General features: G+C 33.5%; 2 protein-coding genes across 2 annotated transcripts in view; both read right to left on the bottom strand.

The window, feature by feature from the left end:
- LOC111386855 (protein transport protein SEC23-like) overlaps positions 1 to 1,106 on the bottom strand; it is a 3,660-nt gene extending 2,554 nt beyond the window's left edge. Inside the window, exons 1-2 of the mRNA XM_023011341.1 lie at positions 1,007 to 1,106; positions 49 to 210 (exon numbers count right to left, since the gene is read on the bottom strand). Coding sequence (XP_022867109.1) covers positions 49 to 210; positions 1,007 to 1,042 — 198 coding nt within the window. The 5' untranslated portion in view covers positions 1,043 to 1,106. The remainder of the gene's footprint in view (positions 1 to 48; positions 211 to 1,006) is intronic.
- LOC111378728 (protein transport protein SEC23-like) overlaps positions 1 to 14,122 on the bottom strand; it is a 27,562-nt gene extending 13,440 nt beyond the window's left edge. Inside the window, exons 1-14 of the mRNA XM_023001962.1 lie at positions 13,587 to 14,122; positions 12,316 to 12,594; positions 11,852 to 12,025; positions 9,991 to 10,152; positions 7,070 to 7,212; positions 2,023 to 2,098; positions 1,803 to 1,947; positions 1,528 to 1,661; positions 908 to 1,084; positions 740 to 856; positions 546 to 617; positions 431 to 498; positions 310 to 316; positions 49 to 210 (exon numbers count right to left, since the gene is read on the bottom strand). Of these exons, the coding sequence (XP_022857730.1) occupies positions 49 to 210; positions 310 to 316; positions 431 to 498; positions 546 to 617; positions 740 to 856; positions 908 to 1,084; positions 1,528 to 1,661; positions 1,803 to 1,947; positions 2,023 to 2,098; positions 7,070 to 7,212; positions 9,991 to 10,152; positions 11,852 to 12,025; positions 12,316 to 12,594; positions 13,587 to 14,051 (2,181 nt within the window). The 5' untranslated portion in view covers positions 14,052 to 14,122. The remainder of the gene's footprint in view (positions 1 to 48; positions 211 to 309; positions 317 to 430; positions 499 to 545; positions 618 to 739; positions 857 to 907; positions 1,085 to 1,527; positions 1,662 to 1,802; positions 1,948 to 2,022; positions 2,099 to 7,069; positions 7,213 to 9,990; positions 10,153 to 11,851; positions 12,026 to 12,315; positions 12,595 to 13,586) is intronic.
- Positions 14,123 to 19,334: the final 5,212 nt, after the last annotated feature.

Here is a 19,334-nt window from a genome sequence, read left to right as displayed (position 1 = left end):
AAATGTGTACAAGGAACAATTAATACATATAAATAAGATACCATGTACCTGGACAAATTGTGAACGTCGTAAATTAAACATGAATTGAGGAAATATTGAAAATCTAGGAGATAAGGTGAAAGAAGATGGGGCATCCTTCTGGTACTCCCCAAACCGAGAACATAAATGAATCAATGATTTATCCAACCATCTAATGGGGTCAAATTCAGCCTGCAAGGAATATCAAACTTGGATAGTAAAAAACTTGCAAATGTCAAATACCAAGGTGAAGAGGCAAATCATTGTACACTAAGTTAAGTTTGTATATACCACGTAACTGAAATTAAATCTAACTCAACAAAATAAGCACCTATCTTGTAAGTTCACACAATGACCATCAACAGAGTTTACAACTCTAGACATATTAGAAAACTAATAAATTAGTAAATACTCGTTACATAGTTCATCTAAATTCCACAGTCGATAGTGAACATGCTTCAGCCCCAATAGTTGCTGATACTGGAATCAACATATATTCAGGAACCAAGGCATTTCACAGAAAATACATTTTGTAAAGATGTCAGCAAAAGAATTAGCATCAAATCGGCATATTCAGGACAAGGGCAAGTATTTTCAAGCTCGAATGCAGCACATAACCATCAAGTTTACAGGTATCTTACATGATCTCTCCAAGGAACGAAGAAAGTGGAAACATGATAATCTAAAAATCCAGACTAGAAATTTTTAAAGTTCTAATCACTCTCATAATCGGCCGGCAAATGTAATCCTCAAAGTTGCTACAAAGCCAAGCACCAAGACAGTGCAGAGACGAAGGCAATAAAAAATTGTACTTGACTTCATTGAAGGTCACCTTACACTAAGTAAGAGACAAATGGTTCCGCACACAATTGCTTAGACCAAAACAGACAACAAAATTCTCGTAACATTGTCCTTGTTCCAGCACAAGATGAATAAACAAGTTTCCTTGCAACCAACTCAACATAAAAAAAGAGGACGAGTATACAACCTCGTTTTCCATTTTGATAGAAACTTGACGTGCCATGACTACGGCAGCTGCTTCTTGGTCAAATCCAGAAATTAGTTCCTAGAGAAGAATAATAACAAAATAAATATTGGCATAGTTGGCCATATTCAGGAGTGAATAGAAAGCAACACAGAATTTTAGTACTCCCCAAGAGGAGGGAAAAATTGGAAGAAGATATTGACAGTGTACAAAAATAAATTTTTGGGAATTATTTTTTCCCTTGCATGTGTATATGAGCCTGTGTTTTCTTCCTGTTTTCAGTCCAGCAGTCCTTGACTGAGCCACTAAAGTGGGCCAATAAAGAACTTGGCGGGAGTAAAGCTAGTATCAGGGGATTGAAGAAGTGTCAAAAGAAACTAAAATTCATTGACTCATTCCATTCATGGGATATCAACCCACGTCATGTTGAACATTGTGGTTCTCCTTCCTAATTTGTCACTGTATCACTAGTATGTGCCTTGCCCACAAAAAGGTACCAGCAGAGGAGATAGTTAACTTCTTACTTGGTCAAAAGTATAGATCACAGTTCTGTGGATGTGTTCAAAAACTTCCTGCGTCCAAGGAGATATTATATCGTTCGTTTTCTTCATGAAGCGAGTAGGGGGGGGGGGTTTGGTCTGGTTACTAGATGGAACTTCTAAGCATCCAGTTTACCACATATGAATTACATCTTACAAATTATCCTGTGGATGGACATTACTAGTTTTATCAGGGTGAACATCTGGTAGATTTTAATGCAGTGTAGAGATGCTCCCCCCCCCCCCCCCCCCCCACAAACCAAAAAAAAAAGCAACAGCATCTGAGATCTCTTTCTTGACAACATCAAATATTAAACACAAGGAAGTAGTTTTGTCAAGGCCACACAACTTCCATGCAGTGGTATTTCCCTGCCCAATTACAGTTTCAGAGCACACAGGACCTTTCTGCACAAGACCACAAATTCATAAAAATCTACCTGATGCAGATTTGGAAAATCCTTCAATAACTATAGGTTAAACCTTTTCAAGTGATGCACATGGACCGATAATTCCCTGAATTTTGATATCCTTTGAGCAACTGATCTCAAATATACCACTGCATACAATAAATGTATTAGAATACCTTACACAGTTAATAATAACAAAATAATCAAGTGGAACACCTGCCTCCTGACTTAATCAAACTTTGCACATTAGTTGAACCATGTATTTATAGAAGATACACCAAGCACCTAACCTTTTTTTTGTATATAGTAATTAGATATCCAGATAAATAAATGCTAGTTGAGCGTAATGACAATATTTCATTAGACTTGAGAAGAAGAATAAAATACAGTTAGATAGCTCGTTGAGAAGGTAGTATCATAAAATACAGTTAGATAGCTTGTTGAGAAGGTAGTATCCCCAACAATTTCAGAAGCAAAAATCATTGGCATGCTGTGACCAAATAATTGTTCATAGATTTCATGTCTTAATACAACATACGCAAAAAGTACCAGTAATATATCACAAATTCATGATAATACATCCATCATAAACAATGATTCTTGGTGGAGGATGCAGCTTATCAACTACGTACTTCAGGCAAGGAAGCTTCAAACGAAAATTTGTTCTCCAACATCAAAAAAGGAGCAATGCAGAATTTCAAGCAGATTGGATGAGGAGGCACCAAAATAAATGTTCATCTCTTTCTTAAGGGTGTGACCATTGTTAATTTTGCTTAATATAACTAAATGGTGCGTGAATGGAAAGTATATTTACCTTCAGCTTCTTCATTATACAGAAAAATGATGAAATAATAATAAAGCCAGCTTTCGAGTTCACTCAAATAACATGTTACAACTGAACATAAAACAGGTACTGCTAAATACATGGAACCAAAAATGTTATTTATTTTGTATTGTTTATATAAAAGTGTAAAAATAGAAAAATTTATACTCAAGATGATACCTTGTTACCTAACGAATAAAAATGACATTGGATTACTCTTCTGACAGTTCTATAGAAGGATCGCAAATATTAAATTGTTGAAAAAACATCATATCTTTGCTAATAGATACATTTTCAAATACTTCTATGCACTAAACATCTTGCGCAGTTCACATTCCCGAATTAATTACTTGACCCCTTTTAAATAGTACAAATTCCAATTAATTTCATTCTCTGCACATGTTATGCTAGTGCATGTATTACGATTGATGGCACACATTGGTGCGAAAGCCTTATGAAATTCTTGCAATAAGAATTATGTAATAAATAAAAACGATATTTGAACAATCATGTCATGTATATATTGAATAATAATTGATTGTTATGAAAAAATATACAATACCCCATATTTATTGGTAAGATTATTTCCAATTTCCAATAGGATTAGGAAATTGAAACTAATGGAAATTACAATCATAATCAAATAAAGTATAAAAAAATCCTATCACAATTATACAAGAAAACTAAATATACACATTAGAAAATAAACTCTAAGAAAAGATAAAACATAATTGTTGTAGGAAATTATTAATTGTAGTCGTAATGTACTCATCAATCCCCTCCACTTGAAGAAAACTCGTCGTCGAGTTTTGTTGAAGAAAAGGATCATTGATAACTAGTATGTTTTCGAACTTGGCTGAGACTCGAGGAAATTCTCTAGTCACATATTGTCGTGTTATATACTTGTTGAAACAACTAACATTCATAGTTGTTAAAGTGTGCAAATTTTTGTCAGCTTGCTTCTTCATGAGCTCGTGATCTTTTTCAAAACTCAACGCAATAGCATCTGCGTGTTGTTGTGACGGATTTCATCGATCCCCTCGACTCGTTGTTCGAGTTTGTCGAGCCACCGTTCGTCGTAAGCGATTCGACTGCCACCAGGACCATTGTTAGCCATTAGATTAAGGATATTTCATTGCTCTGTTACCAATTTTGGTGCGGAAGCTTTATGAAATTTTTGTAATAAGAATTATGTAATAAATAAAAACGATATTTGAACAATCATGTCATGTATATATTGAATAATAATTGATTGTTATGAAAAATATACAATACCCCCATATTTATAGGTAAGATTATATCCAACTTCCAATAGTATTAGGAAATTGAAACTAATGGAAATTACAATCCTAATCAAATAAAATATAAAAATCCTATCACAATTATACAAGAAAACTAAACACATATTAGAAAATAAACTCCAAGAAAAGATAAAACATAATTGTTGTAAGAAATTACTAATTGTAGTTGTAATGTACTACATCAATCCCCTCCATTTGAAGAAAACTCCTCATCGAGTTTTGTTGAAGAAAAGGATCATTGATAACTAATATGTTTTCGAACTTAGCTGGGACTCGAGGAAATTCTCTAGTCACGTGTTGCCATGTTATATGCTTGTTGAAACAACTAACATTAATAGCAGTTAAAGTATACAAATTTTTGTTAGCTTGCTTCTCCATGAGCTCGTGATCCTTTTCAAGACTCAACGCAATAGCATCTGTATGATGTTGTGACGGATTTCGTCGATCCTCTCGACTCGTTGTTCGAGTTTGTCGAGACACCATTCGTCGTAAGGGATTCGACTGCCATCGAGACCATCGTTAGCCATCAGATTAAGGCAATGTCCTTGCTCTAATACCAATTCTGGTGCGGAAGCGTTATGGAATTCTCTTTATAAGAACTATTTAATAAATAAAAACGATATTTGAACAATCATGTCAAATATATATTGAATCATAATTGATTGTTATGAAAAATATACAATACCCCCATATTTATAGGTAAGATTATTTCCAACTTCCAATAGTATTAAGAAATTGAAACTAATGGAAATTATAATCCTAATCAAATAAAATATAAAAGTCCTATCACAATTATACAAGAAAACTAAATACACATATTAGAAAATAAACTCCTAGAAAAGAAAAAACATAATTGTTGTAGGAAATTATTAATTGTAGTTGTAATGTTCTACATTACACATGTTATGCTAATGCAAGTATTAAAATTGATGGCAGCATCAACCAATTTACAAAATCAGACGCCAAGTAGTCTAACTAAATATACGTGTTACAATGATGATTATAAATTGTTGTGAAATTGCGAAAAGAAAAAAGAAAGAAGACAATTCAAGTCTTTGAACCTAAAGAGAAGTGAAATACTAGATAAGGATACAATATATTTATATTATGTGGTGGTTTCTTGTGTGAGTGGATAGTTGTAAAGATGGATAATGGACATTTACTGAAATTTAAATTCCTGCACTACAAAGAATTTATAAGGATTGATTTAGCTCCCATTTGACCCTCATTAAATTCCATTCCATTTTTCTCTCTCCTATTTCTAACCACAAGATCTTTCATAAAATAATATTACACGTAAATTGAAAACTTTTCCTTCTTTTTTAACCATTCATTTTTCAAAAAAAAAAAAAAAAACCACTATTCCGCCCATTTTCATTTTCTTTCTAGATCTCACTTATCTACTTAAATTGTGAGAATATGATAATCTCTTTCATTGTAAGAATTTTCTATTAATATAGAGAATCATTTTACATCAACGGGTAAAGGAAAGGAAGAAATAAATTATTTAGCACTTCCTTTTTAATTTTCAACATTTCCAACAGAAAATTAAGATCAAATATTATTCAGCACTTGCTCATGCTTACTAACCACGGATGAGTTGTCTGCCACAAAATTTGACTGAGCAATGTATTAAGTCAAAGTGCCATGCTAGTACCATGGCCCATATGTAAGAATGAAAGACTTGTGTGTGCAAGCATGTGCTTTAATAACTACAATAGCAAAAGAAAACTGAAATTTTCTTGGAGTTCAACTTATTGAGTCCCAAAGCTTAAATGTCTAATGAGCTCTTCAGGGTTCATTTTGGCAATCCAACTTTGGGACCAGTGTAAGACTGATAAAAAGCAAATAATGGTTTTGGAGAAATTGTTTTTATGTAACAACACTAGTTTCGCTTCGCAGTTCAGTTGCCTATGAAATCTATGAAGATAATTAAATATAGTATAGTTGCTAAAATTTAGATTATTTTTCATACTTGTTTCAATGATGACGATGGCAATGGATAGAAATGAGCCACTTTGACTTTTCAGGACTCGTTCACTTGCATTGTACTCTCTGCCACAGTTTGAAGCAGTGCCTGTTTTCAAACGCTGCTTGTGTATTTCAAGTATGTATCGTCTTAAAATTTGAACAAAAACCAATGAAATTGTTTGATCTCCTACTCATCCCCAACTCCATTGCATCACCATCTTTTCTTGTTTCCATCTTCTTTATCATTCTACTATCTTTATCTGTTTGTGATACACAAAATAACTCCTTTCCTCTCTTGTCATCAGTGATCCATAGGAGATCAATAAAAGGTTCTAAATCATTTCATCTCTTCCAAGTCCAGCCAAAATTTTCAGCATCTGCCACAAAAGTCTGCCTAGTGATTGTGGCCCCTTTCGTCATGTCAATATACAATAACTGTTTTATCTCAAAGTGAAGGGCATCCCAGAGGTTTACCCAACACTATTTCATTCCGTCCAGATCCTCATCATAGTTATCCCACAAAAATCTGAACCATAATTGTCCGTTTCAATGCGAGCTTTCTTTTATGCTTAAGTAAAGTCACCTATATTGCAACTTAAAATAATTTATTTCTGGTAAATTGTTTTCTTTATTCTAAAATGGTGAAAATGTTCTTTTATTCCGCCTATATTTTTTCACAAATGGTACCAAGTCCTGATAAAGAAAGAGGGTCACAATTTCCCTAAATCTTATTACATGAACCTTGGGAACATCTCGTGAATCCTTATAGGCACAACGAATCAAGTAAGTTGAAAAGAAATCAGTTCTCATTAAATCATAGAAGCAAAAAGGCACCCAAGGCACAATATACAAAATTATGGTGATTTCATGTCAATTAGGGAACCATGTTGACTAGAGACCTTTCAGAACTCTCACGAAACAAATTTAAGTTGAAATAAATATTGTAAGAGTGAAGAAATACGTAGTACAGATAATTCTATAAAATTGTACCACAAGAAGAAATCAAGAGTCAATCCAAACCTTACTTTGATGACAGTCCCAGATCGTGGTCACCAGACTGAACAACACGACTCAAAGAATCCTTGAAAACAGAATGGCCAAAACTTTCAGCCAAAACAACAAGCCCTCCAGTTTTCTCAACCGCAACTTTAAGCTCAGCAATCCCCACCTAGTAATCAAAGAAGGTGATTTATCAAAGAGAGTGAAGATTTCTCAGTTCCAAGTAACAAGCACAGTTTGAGAATGACATGCATAATTCAACATATTTTAGCCAACCCAAACCCATCATCAATTCAAATGCTAAATTATGGGGAAAAATAAAAATCTTATACACAAGGAAAAACTTTATGTCAATGCATATACAACCATATCGAAAAGAAGTGGGCAAGCATGAGCCCAAGAGATAAATCTACCAGAAAGTATTTGCTATAACACTAGTATACCACCACCTCGATTTCAGTTAGGAAAAAAGGCCAGTAGCTATTAACAAGAAGTAAAAAGAACGCTCACTTCTTAAGTCACAAAAGTTCCGTTTCCGTTGTGTCTTTCCGCCATTGGAACCACTTGAGTTTTCCTCACAAGATACCCCTTTTAAAATCTTTTATATCTCCACCCACTTCCATCTTTGTCCATCATCATCCAACTTCCATTTTCATTGGGATTGTTCATAATACCAGCACGAATTTTTATATCCTACAAGGGTCTTAACCACGTAAAATCCTTCTTCGTTGAAAATGAACTTTGAGAGAATAGCTGAAGATAAAGAAGCCATGGAAAGCCACTCACTTCTCCAGATCAAAAACTAAAGCAGTTATTCTGCCTTCCATCCTAATGAGCTAAGTGTTATTGCAATTTAAAATGTCAATGTGATAGCCAATAAATCCAGACCAATGAAGGTAAAAAAGATAGAAAGGCATTAGTTATCTCCTTTGATGTCCACGACTCCACCTATCTCAGGAGAAAAAATATAGACTCAAAAGGTGCAATGAGGCACTACTAGAGCAAATGCTACAGTGTCAGAAGTGCTCAGCTGTTGCACTGATTGCTGGTTCCATCTAATCTAGTTCCCTAGAGGGGAAAATTGAAGGCATGGTTCCCATTCATTGGGGGTGATTGGGAATTGGGTCCCCGTTCCACTTTTTTTGGCAGGTGAATCTTAGAAGTTCAATTTTCATGGCAAATATGTCCTTTCAGATGGTTTCCATCCAAAGCAGGCATAACTTAGTGGAACTTCAAATAAACAACAAAAGAAAACATAAAGAAAAATAAACTCCCTCCTCCTACCATCCAGTCCAACTCTCCCATCCCCAATTGCAGTACCACCCCCACCCAGTGTCCAAGTCCCTCCTTCCCCAGCACTGCCCAACCCCCAACCCACATGCACAGACAAAAACTACAGTATTTTCTCCATTGATTCTCAAATCTTTTATAAACCCAAAAGATTTTAAGTTTGAGCTCTTGTCAATTGTCACTGCAAACATATAAATAGCGCAGATTAATGTCTTCATTAATCAGAACATATTTGTTAGTTAATTCAACTGAGTGACCAATAAAAATATTATTGTAGAGATAGGAAAACCTTGAAAGGTCGCTGATCTAACTTTGAGGAGATTACAATTATGTATTAGTTCCTCATAAATTGAAAGATTAATTAACTGGTTACACGCTGCTGGCTGCTTATGATAAACTTTTCAAAATATTTTACATGTGACACGTTAAAATTTTCGCGTTTTAGTTCATGACAAGTTCTTTTTCTCTATCGATACCAATTATTCACTGCAAAGTTGATCCTCCACTCTGTCCTATTTTTCATGAATCTCTGCATCCAACATGAGTCATGGTTTGGATCACGATGTTGAGGGCAAAATTGGGGTACAGAATACAGCTGTTTATGGAAGTTAAGGAAATTATTGGGAAGGACGGAGAGGGAGATGGCTGGACTGCATAGGGAAGAAGAGGGATAGATCCAAACAGTGGGAGAGGAAGTGGTCAAGTGGTGAAGAAGAACATCTATCTTTTTCATTTTTGTTTTCTTTTTTAATTATTGTTTGACTAATTGAAAGTAATTATTTGTTTGTGAGGGCAAAAATGTCTTTTCACTGTAATCAAAGCTTACTTTACATGCAAACCTCTTGAAAGGACCTCTTAGTCCTGAAAACCGAAGTTAGGGAACTGTTCATCAAATGAATTAGAATGTAGACTCAATTACCAATACCCAAAAGAATGGGGCAGTGACTGCAATTTCACTTTCCTAGTCGAAAAAATAGCTCAAATTATGTTCTCCATTGTTTACAACCTATGATGCACCGATACAGAAACATTTGTCCGACACGACACCTCGTCGACAAGTTTATTAAATTTTTTAAAATTCTTCATTTATATAGTATAAATTTATTTTTATACTTATTATTGATTTTTCTTGTTGAAATCTTTTAAATATGAGTACTTATTTGTTATTTATTCATAATTTTGAGTAACAAACATATAATAGCCATAGTAAGAAAGAAAAATGATTATTATAGTGTGTCCAAAGAGTGTCGAGTACAAACACGCTACCCTAGTTAGAGTGTCCGTGCTACATAATCTACAACTTTGTAAAGAACATCCAAGGGCAACCTTCCTAAGCATTCACACAAGCCAACTAATGTATCAATATTCTTTTGTCTCTTACTTCCTCTCCAATTTTAACTTGCTTTTCCAGGGTATCAAAACCTAGTGTGAGATACCAGTCAAGAAAATTTGGTAAACAGAACCAATAGTATAGAAAATCACCTTGCTGCGAAATGAAAAATACTATAACTAAAACATCAAGATCATTAGATCAATTAAGCAAGCATATAATTTTCAAAAGTTCCAAATAGGATTCATTTGAAACATAACAGAAAGGGCATAGAACCTTGGACTCAAATCAAAACATTTCTTTTTCCATAAAAAAGGGCATTAATACCTGATCAAGTGCACAAGCAAAAACATCTAGCACATGTCCCTGATGAACCAGCTGCTTTGAAAGTTCTTCATAGAACTTCACAGCTTTGTGATAATGAGGTGCAGAATCTTTGTCCAGGTCCTTGTGAGAACGCATAGGTTCAGACAGATTTTTAGACACAATCTGCAAATATAATTTCAAACATAAACATTGAAGTAAAACAAAAAGAATTAAATCTAGTTCCACATATGACCAAATTTTCATGCTAGGCTTTCTTTTTCTTTCAATGAGTAGAATTATTTCTTGCTAGTAGTTGAAGCTTTCTATGAAAGATGTTTGTCATTTTTGTGCTACTAATGTAGTTATGGAATGACTACGTGAAGTAAATGAATTCAAATGGTAGCAATTGTATTTTGCCATGCTTAGATGCAAGGGCCAGTAATAATCCTCAAGACTGCCATTTGCAAAGCATGGAAAGGGAAAAAGTTAAGGTTCTATACGAGTCCCAGATAAATTTCCCATTTTTATGACGTTTATTAATGAAGTGAACAGAAGCGATTCACCACTCTATTACTATCTTTCTCTTTACTATATTTTTTCTCCTTTAGATTGGGGTCATGGGCCAAATCTTGGGGAAGATGGACAAAATAAAATACTTATTTGAAATTGACATGATACTAAGTTCCCCGCATCCCATCTACTGATGTGAAGTCTTCGTCATCCTATCACACATATGCACTAGCTACCCTGTTAGTCCCCTGCAAGACGCATTCAACCTATAACATTCCAAATGTTTCACCACATTCTGGAATCGTACTGACCTCGGAGTTTTCTGGAGAAAATATTATTGGACTCCAATTTTTCAGCACTATCCTCCCAATATTCAGCAAAAGCATTTCCTACCATAGTTTTCTTATGCAAAGGGAATCAGATACGCTATCATGTTTCAGATTGATAGCAAAAATTTCCACATACAGCAGGAACTAGGAAGCCCACCCCTCACTCTCATTAGCTGTACATATGTCATCATCTACTGTTTTACTCAAGAATCCAGCATATTCCTACAGGCCAAGAAATTTTGTACCTTACCCTGGAAAAATATTCTTCTTTGGACGCCAGCCAACCAATCCCTCAGTGCAAGAGTCGGAAGTAAAAGCAATGCCCATGGAAGGGGCTAAGAATCTTGATGATATGGAAGCAGTTAATCACGCCATGGTCCTTTACTGTTTAGTTTATAGATGATCTGATACCTTGCTCTAGAGGAAACAAACAATCTTAGGATATATTTTGGTCTGTTTGCAATGATAGTCAAGGTTGGGCCCTTTCAGGAACTCTAAGCCTATAAAATAGGAGTGGAGAAAGAGGAAGAGTATTGTAAATGAATATGCTTCTGCACTGGAAATCTTTCATTGTGGTTCTGCCCAGAGATCATAAATCCCCATTGCCCTGGAGAACGAAGAGTAAAAGACACCTATGGAGAGTACTACAGTGGAATTCAATGGGGAAAAGATTTGTCAATAGTAGATGAGATAAGAGAAAATTATTGTGAATAAGTGGGTTCTTTATCTGCAATATAATTTATCTCCGCTCAATGCTTTTTGATGCTCTGTGAACTAGCAGTAAATTGTACAAGACATGGTCTGTGCTGATACAAATGTTGGGGTGCTTTTGCTATAATAGACTTTTGATGCCAAAACAAACCCTAGAAAAATTTCTTTAAGTATATTAGCACATAATTGTCATGCTTAAGTTTTATCCTTTATTCCCCCGTATAATGTATCTTTCCTTTCTCACTAAGCAATTAAGAAAAGAAAAATACACAACTGCAATACTTTTCAGTGTCATATGCTAATAATATTTCAGTGTAGACAAACTGACTTACAGTCCCTGGCCCTTCCGTTGATGGTCCGCCTAGAAATGCCATAATTCTGGCTCCAGAACCAGGTACGCATAATCCCAACAAATGAGCAGCCACACTCAATGCTGTACCTGTACACCTAGAAGCCCGTTGATTTGATGGCACCGGCCAAGGATCTTTCTGAAGCTCCTCTAATATCTTGTAAACAGGGGGGGAAACCACAAATGAAAACATCAAAAGCTAAGAAATCCAATGTATCTACTTATCAAATGTAGATTTTTCAATAAAACCAAGAAAAAAAATAAACATAAAAAGAAGTACCCATACTACACATTGTAGTACTAAAAAAAAGGGCATTGCTAAAGCCATCTTTAGTTTACAGATGAGAAGACAGAAAGATATGCAGAACCTACATGCACCACACTCACACAAAATATCATTTTTTGAATAAACATACTTGTACAGCAATAGCACGCTCAAGAACGTACCGAACTAAGAACAAACTCACAATCGGATGCTGGCAAAAGGAACCTTGAAATACTTTCCTGTGATAGTCCGTCTCTTACTCCTGCAATAACGCCTGTAGTTGGCCTTGGCCTTTTTCCAAAGAAGCCCATCTGCTCTAACACCTGATCTTTAGTCACCTCCTTTGACCCCTTGAACACATGCACTTTGGGAATCTGAGAAAACCCCAGCTCATGAACTTGTATGTATGTCCCAAAAGTAATCAACCCAATCAAACAATTCTCAGGTATCATTCCCAGCACCTGCACATGAACATATGATCATCATCCTTAAAGATGGAAAAATGGAAGTTGAAACAGAAAGTATTATCTCAGCAGAGATAATAGAACAAATAATTGTGCTCCAATAATGTAGAAATATGAAGTGGGCATTTAACTTCAACAAACCAAGCTCCTTATCTCAGCATAATATGAAAATAGAACATAACATTGTGTAAGCATGCAGTCAAATGTTAAGCAAATAATATCTAAAAGTATGAACTGGGCATAAAAAACCAAGCTTCTTCTCTGTCTTCCCCTCGTCTTAGGAAACAATGTATAAGTGGTCCGCATTAAAATAATCAAAAAAGTTCTTCAAAGTAGATGCATGCATTTATAGTTAAGATTTTAAATGAGAGATAAATCAATTTCTTTATCTATATCTGTAATATGTTATAAAAAATGTTAACACAGATTCTTGTAAACTGATAGTCTTGAGTTACCTACTCTCACATCATTAAAATTTTATATCCTCATTAAAGGTTAAAACTTTTAGTGATTTGCTCACTTTAACATTTAAATAAGTAGAAAATCATCCAGAATTATTCAATTTACAAAAATTCTGAGTAGAGCCTTATAAGAACATTTGGGCACGTGTGGAATAACTAACGTCCTTCTATATCTAGCAACTAAATCTTTTAGAAGATGTTGTTATTAATAAAATTAATGAATGCGGACAAATGTAAAGAGTCTTGGCATGCACACACAAACTGCAAAATGGGAAGCTGTAAACACTGAAAAAATATCCTCAAGTCCTTTGGGGTTTTGAGTTATAATATTAATTCCAGTAAATTGCACGCATTCGAGGATATTGCTATTTAACCAGAATGTCTAATTATCATTAATAAACATGAAATCCTGAAATAAACCAACAAATAGAAATAACAAAATTCTACCAAATTTTACAACATCATTAATCAAATAAGTTACCCCTCAAAGCCCGTTATTGGGGGGGGTGTGGGGGAATTCAGCTGCACCTGTAACAAAGCGGATTTCAAGAAACTGAGTTCCTCCTCAATTACACAAGTATCCACCACAATCAAGAAAACGTTACTACTCCCAACTTGCGGCTTCTGATTCGTAGCCGATGTCTCATACTCAATTGTGGTGCACTGCGGGTAGAGCTCCCCCGGCAAATTTTGGTCGGATATCGACTGGAAATGCGGCGGGAAGTAGTTACGCTGGAGGCAGAAGCTGCAGATCCAGATCTTATTGGCGGAGGAGAAATCTACAATCGCGAAAGGGTTGATGACGGATCGGCAGTTGCGGCAGCGAAGCGGGGAGTAGGGGAGGAGCGGGACGGTGGGTGGGAGGGGTTTTAAGGGAGTGTAGATGACGGAGATCGGAATTACGCAGTTTGCCGCGTCACTTTTTGTTCCGGGAAGAACATTCCATGGCATGCGGACTCCGTCCTGGAATTCTAGGTCTAGAAATTCCGACATTTCCGGCTGTGCTCCGGTGATCGTTCAGGTGATTGAAGGAGTTAATTTTGATATCTGTTTTGTCCTGTGGCATTTTAATGAAATTGCATTTTTTTTTTTTTTTTTTTAGATCATATTTGTCGTCCTTTAACAAAATAAATTATTTGCTACAATAACATTCTTCACGACACAATCACACAATAAAATATTTTATACTTACCAATAAAAAAATTTTAAATTTCAACCACATATTTTTCAAAAATTACTATTCAAAACTCTATATTTTCTCCCGAAATAGGAGACAAACAAGCTGTTATGAGTTGGGTTGTGTCAGGTGAACCCGAAACACAATGGTTCTAACCAATTTTCGGTGGCTTAATCCCTTGTGACAGTCACCCAAGGATAATTCATTTTGGATTGTCTAGTGGAAGTATCGCCTAGTAATGCCAATTAAAATCTAATTTCATTCTTACTATACTCATTATTCTATTCCACAAACACTAAAAGTGGTAAAAGTGCTCACTTTTTAATGTCAAGAAAGTTAATTGTTCCAATGATCATTGTATTTAGATCCAAGTTTTTTATTGGTCACTAAAATTTAAAATATCGAATTTTAGTCACTGAACTTAGGTTCATGTCTTTGATTGCTCATTAAAATTTAAAATGTCAGAGTTTTGGCCACTGAACTTTAAAAAATATTGTACATCACTGAGTTTTGAAAAATGTTGTACATTACTCATTGTAAATTCGATATTTTTTAAAATTCAATAGTTATTCTAGTAAGTAACGTACGGCATATTCCAAATTTCGGTGGTCAAAACTCAACATTTTAAATTTCAGTGAGCAATCGAAAACATTGACCTAAGTTCAGTGAGTACTCGAAAATATGAACTTAAGTTCAGCGAGCAAATCTTGATTTTTAAATTTTAGTGATCAATCAAAGATATAAAACTACCAATCCCTTGAATTAGTCAATATATCTAACCAATCACCTAATTCAATATTCATTCAGAACATAATCCCTTCCACAGAAGCTCCAACCCTCTCCTTTATCTTATCACTTCTTCTCTGCTAGTCGACTTTGCAAATTGTTTCAATCCCAAAATCTTACCTTGAAATGGACACTCCCAAAAATTGTTGTTCTCTCACGATTGTTATCTAAGATTCTCTGTGGGAAACATATCATGTGGCGAAGATGAAGAATATTGTGATTGAAAATCATTGTTGACTGAAGATTTCATTATTAAAGAACGGCACTCATAGTCGCAAGAATTGATCGAAACCATTGACATGACATCCAACATGAAGAAGAAGTAAGCGAACAGTACAATGATCCAAAAGTTTTTTATTTATTTTTCAATAGAATTTTTGTCCTTTAAAAATTCAATTATTTTTCTTATTGTCATCAATGAGTGGTTAATTTTTAAAGGAACACACATTATTGAACCAAATTATTTGCCTTTTAACTTTTGTAGTTAATTAGTTCCGAAATTGTTGATTAACGTGTATGATAAACATATATTATTCATGTGTAGTAATAACGGAGCACTGGAATTTTTATTTCACACTAACCTTATCACATTACATTTCGTTCTAAAATGTATGTCAAATGTACAGTTATCGTAATCACCACCTATCTTAACCACAACCAATTATGTCCAATATTCAATGATGAAATGCAGAACAAGGTACATTTAACAAATGTGATTTTTGACTAAATATATAGTGCATCGCCATTGTCAATGCCATATCAATCCCACAATCAATAACACGTGATACGTAAAGTTTATCTTTGTTACATATTGTTGTTACATGTCTCTATATGTAACATAGATAGTGATTTATTATTTGGTTTAGATATGACATATTACATAATGTTGTATTTAACTAAACTTTCATCACACTATCTTTCATTTAAGATGTTCGATATACGTGTCATGATTTATCTATTTGAATTATATATCTTATCATCATCATTATCATTCTACAATGTGGTCACATCATGCCCCATAATATGCATCCCAAGCGAACAGAAAATCAGTAAATTTCATCATAGTTCTCGTGGAACATTTACTCGTGTTTTACTCTTTAAGTACATTTCACCTAACTGGTTTTGACTAAATATACATCACAAGTCATTGTACGTCATCTCAAGTCCACATTTTTACAATATGTGCTATAGTGTGGTTGGCGTAGTTTCTAATTTGACATGTGTATTGATTACATGTCTTATGATGTCTCACAAAGAAAATCAATTGTGCTATGTGTACAATCGGGATTGATAATCCTGGTTGACAATTAGACACATTAGAGTGGGGCTCAGGTTGAATAAAAAATATTGGACCCCCCCTCCTGTGAGTGCATTTTCAACCGGGATTTTTAACCCCGATTGTACAAGAAGAATAATTCCAAAGAAAATAGGATGCATCGTACTAGATCTCTCGAAATATTTTATATTATATTATATTATTTAAGCATGTTTCAACAAACGTGGTTTTTACTATGTCTTTATTTGATTTATGTTTTGATTTAAACGAGATATATTTCTAATTTTTTTTTAGTGCACATTAACTACACACCACTTAATGTACATACCAAGCTCACAGATAATAAGACAAGCCATATTAGTCCTCACGAAACATCATTGTATTTTATGTGCTTTATCACAAACTGTGGTGTTCTTCAACAAGATTAACAAAATTCATAAGTTGGTGAGTCTGATACAATGTTAGATTTAATAAACAAAAAGATAAGCAGAAAAATGTTTTGATTTCTTGTTCAATTGATAAAGATAATATATAATCTTGCTAGCAAATAAGTAAAAATATTGATGAAGTGATTGTACTTTGGTATTTCTTCCTGCCTCCACTTTTTGTGTAAGGTAAAATTCCAATTTTTTATTTGTTATTTATTATTATTATTATTATTATTATTATTATTATTATTATTATTATTATTATTATTATTATTATTATTATTATTATTATTATTATTATTATTATTATTATTATTATTATTATTATTATTATTATTATTATTATTATTATTATTATTATTATTATTATTATTATTATTATTATTATTATTATTATTATTATTATTATTATTATTTTGAGGTCCTTGACATTTGAAATCCTAGGTTATTTACTAGTTTTTTTTTTTGGTACATGACTGGCCTTAAAGACTAATAAAATTAGGATCTATTTGGTATGACTTTTGAAAAAGTCAAAAGGGGCTTTTGAGATCCAAAAGCTGCTTGTGGATTGGTTTGGCTAATTTTGTTAAAGTGCTTTTGGTGGTTAAAGAGCTTTTAGAGGAATCTCGTTTAATATGACTTCCTCTAAAAACACTTTCAGAATTACAAGTCCTTTAAATATTAGTTTTTCAATAAAAAATTAAGGCAGTTTCCTCTAAAAACTCTTTTATAAGAAGCATAAGCAAAGCTATATCAAACGGGGCCTTAGTGTCATATTTGTGACTTCTATGTTCACATTGCCACTAAAAGAATGTGCTTCATTTGTAGAAATTTGAAGCTGGCGTAAATTAAACCTCCACTTAAATTAAATAAAGTAGAATTTTAATAGTAGAAAAATGAACGAGGCTAAATTTGTCAATGGTAAAAGATGCCAAATTTTTTTGGATAAATATATTCACAATGTTATAAAACTAAAGGGAAAAGAGAAAATAAGAGAAAAAATGGAGAGTCAAAATTTATTAGTGTATTATTATGAATCAATATCCTATATTTATAAGGTTCAAAATAAGAGTTACAGTTGAAATAAAATAGATTTTCTAAATTAGATAAGACTTATCCATGTATCATAATAAGACTAAATAATCATCAATAATTATCTCATTATTTTACAACACTCCACCTTTGATGATTATTTGTACAATCGCTACCTAGTTAAAAACCTTGTTTAATAAAAATCAAATAAAGGAAAAAAGAGTATAGTTGATTGTCAATATTTTGGAGAATAAAGAAAATGTTGTCTCATTAAAACCTTGTTAGGAAAATCCAGCGGAACAAAACCTAGATTAAGGAAAAATAGTACAATTACTCCCCCTAATAAAAATCACTGAAGATCTTTGAGTCGGTGCATTTCAATCCTTTGAACCAATTTCTTGAATGTAAATGTTGGCAATGTTTTTGTAAATAAATCAGTCACATTGTCACTTAAGCGAATTTGTTGGATATCGATGTCATCATTCTTTTGAAGCTCATGTATGAAAGAATTTTGGAGAAATATGCTTTGTCATGTCACCTTTGATAGAGCCTCCTTTAAGTTGGGCAATACAAGCTACGTTGTCTTTATATAAAGTTGTTAGACTATCTTTTGTTGAAGATAACCTGCAATGCTTGGATATGATGGGTCGTATTTCTCAACCATATACATTCTCGGCATGCTTCATTGAAGTCAATGATTGTTTCACAAATCTCCATGATATAGTTGTTCCTCCACGTATAAACACATAACATGTTTGTGATTTAGCTTTATGTTGATCAAATAGATAACCTGCATCTGCATATCCCACTAAAAAATATCACAATTTTTGAGAAAAAAATAATCTCAAATCAACTGTGCCCTTAAGGTAACGAAAAATATGTTTAACATTATTCAAATGTCTTAGAGTTGGTGTAGAGTTATATCTTGTAAGGAGATTTATAGAAAAAGCTATTTCGGATCGAGTGCAATTTGCAAGATAATACTCCAATTGTACTCAGATGTGGTACTTTAGAAACCAAAATTTTTTCCTCCATCTTCAAGTGGACGAAATGGATATTTTTTCATATTAAGTGATCGAACAACCATAGGTGATGTCAATGGATGTACATTATTTATATAAAAATGTTTTAAAACTTTTTCTATATACGTAGATTGGTGAACAAATAATTCATATGCCAAATGTTTAATTTGCAATCCGAGATAAAATTTAGTTTTTTCTAAATCCTTCATCTCAAATTCATTTTTTAAATAATCTGCAGTTTTGTTGAGATCTTCAAGAATTCCTATTAAATTTAAATTATCAACATAAACTGCTACAATTGCAAATCTAATATCTGTTTTCTTTATAAAAACACATGAGCAGACATCATCATTTTTATAACACTCCTTCAATAAATATTCGATAAGATAATTATACCACATGCGTTCAAATTATTTTAATCCATAAAATGATTGTTGCAATTTAATTGAGAACATGATCCTCAGGCATGTATCATTTGTCCCTAACATTTTAAATCCTTCAGGAACTCTCATATATATGTCACTATCAAGTTAACCGTACAAATAGGCAGTTACA

Source organism: Olea europaea, chromosome 3 (genome assembly GCF_002742605.1).
Source record: "Olea europaea var. sylvestris chromosome 3, O_europaea_v1, whole genome shotgun sequence".
Classification (NCBI taxonomy): domain Eukaryota; kingdom Viridiplantae; phylum Streptophyta; class Magnoliopsida; order Lamiales; family Oleaceae; genus Olea; species Olea europaea.
Note: the sequence above shows the minus strand (reverse complement) of the source record. Positions and strands in the feature narration are given on the sequence as shown.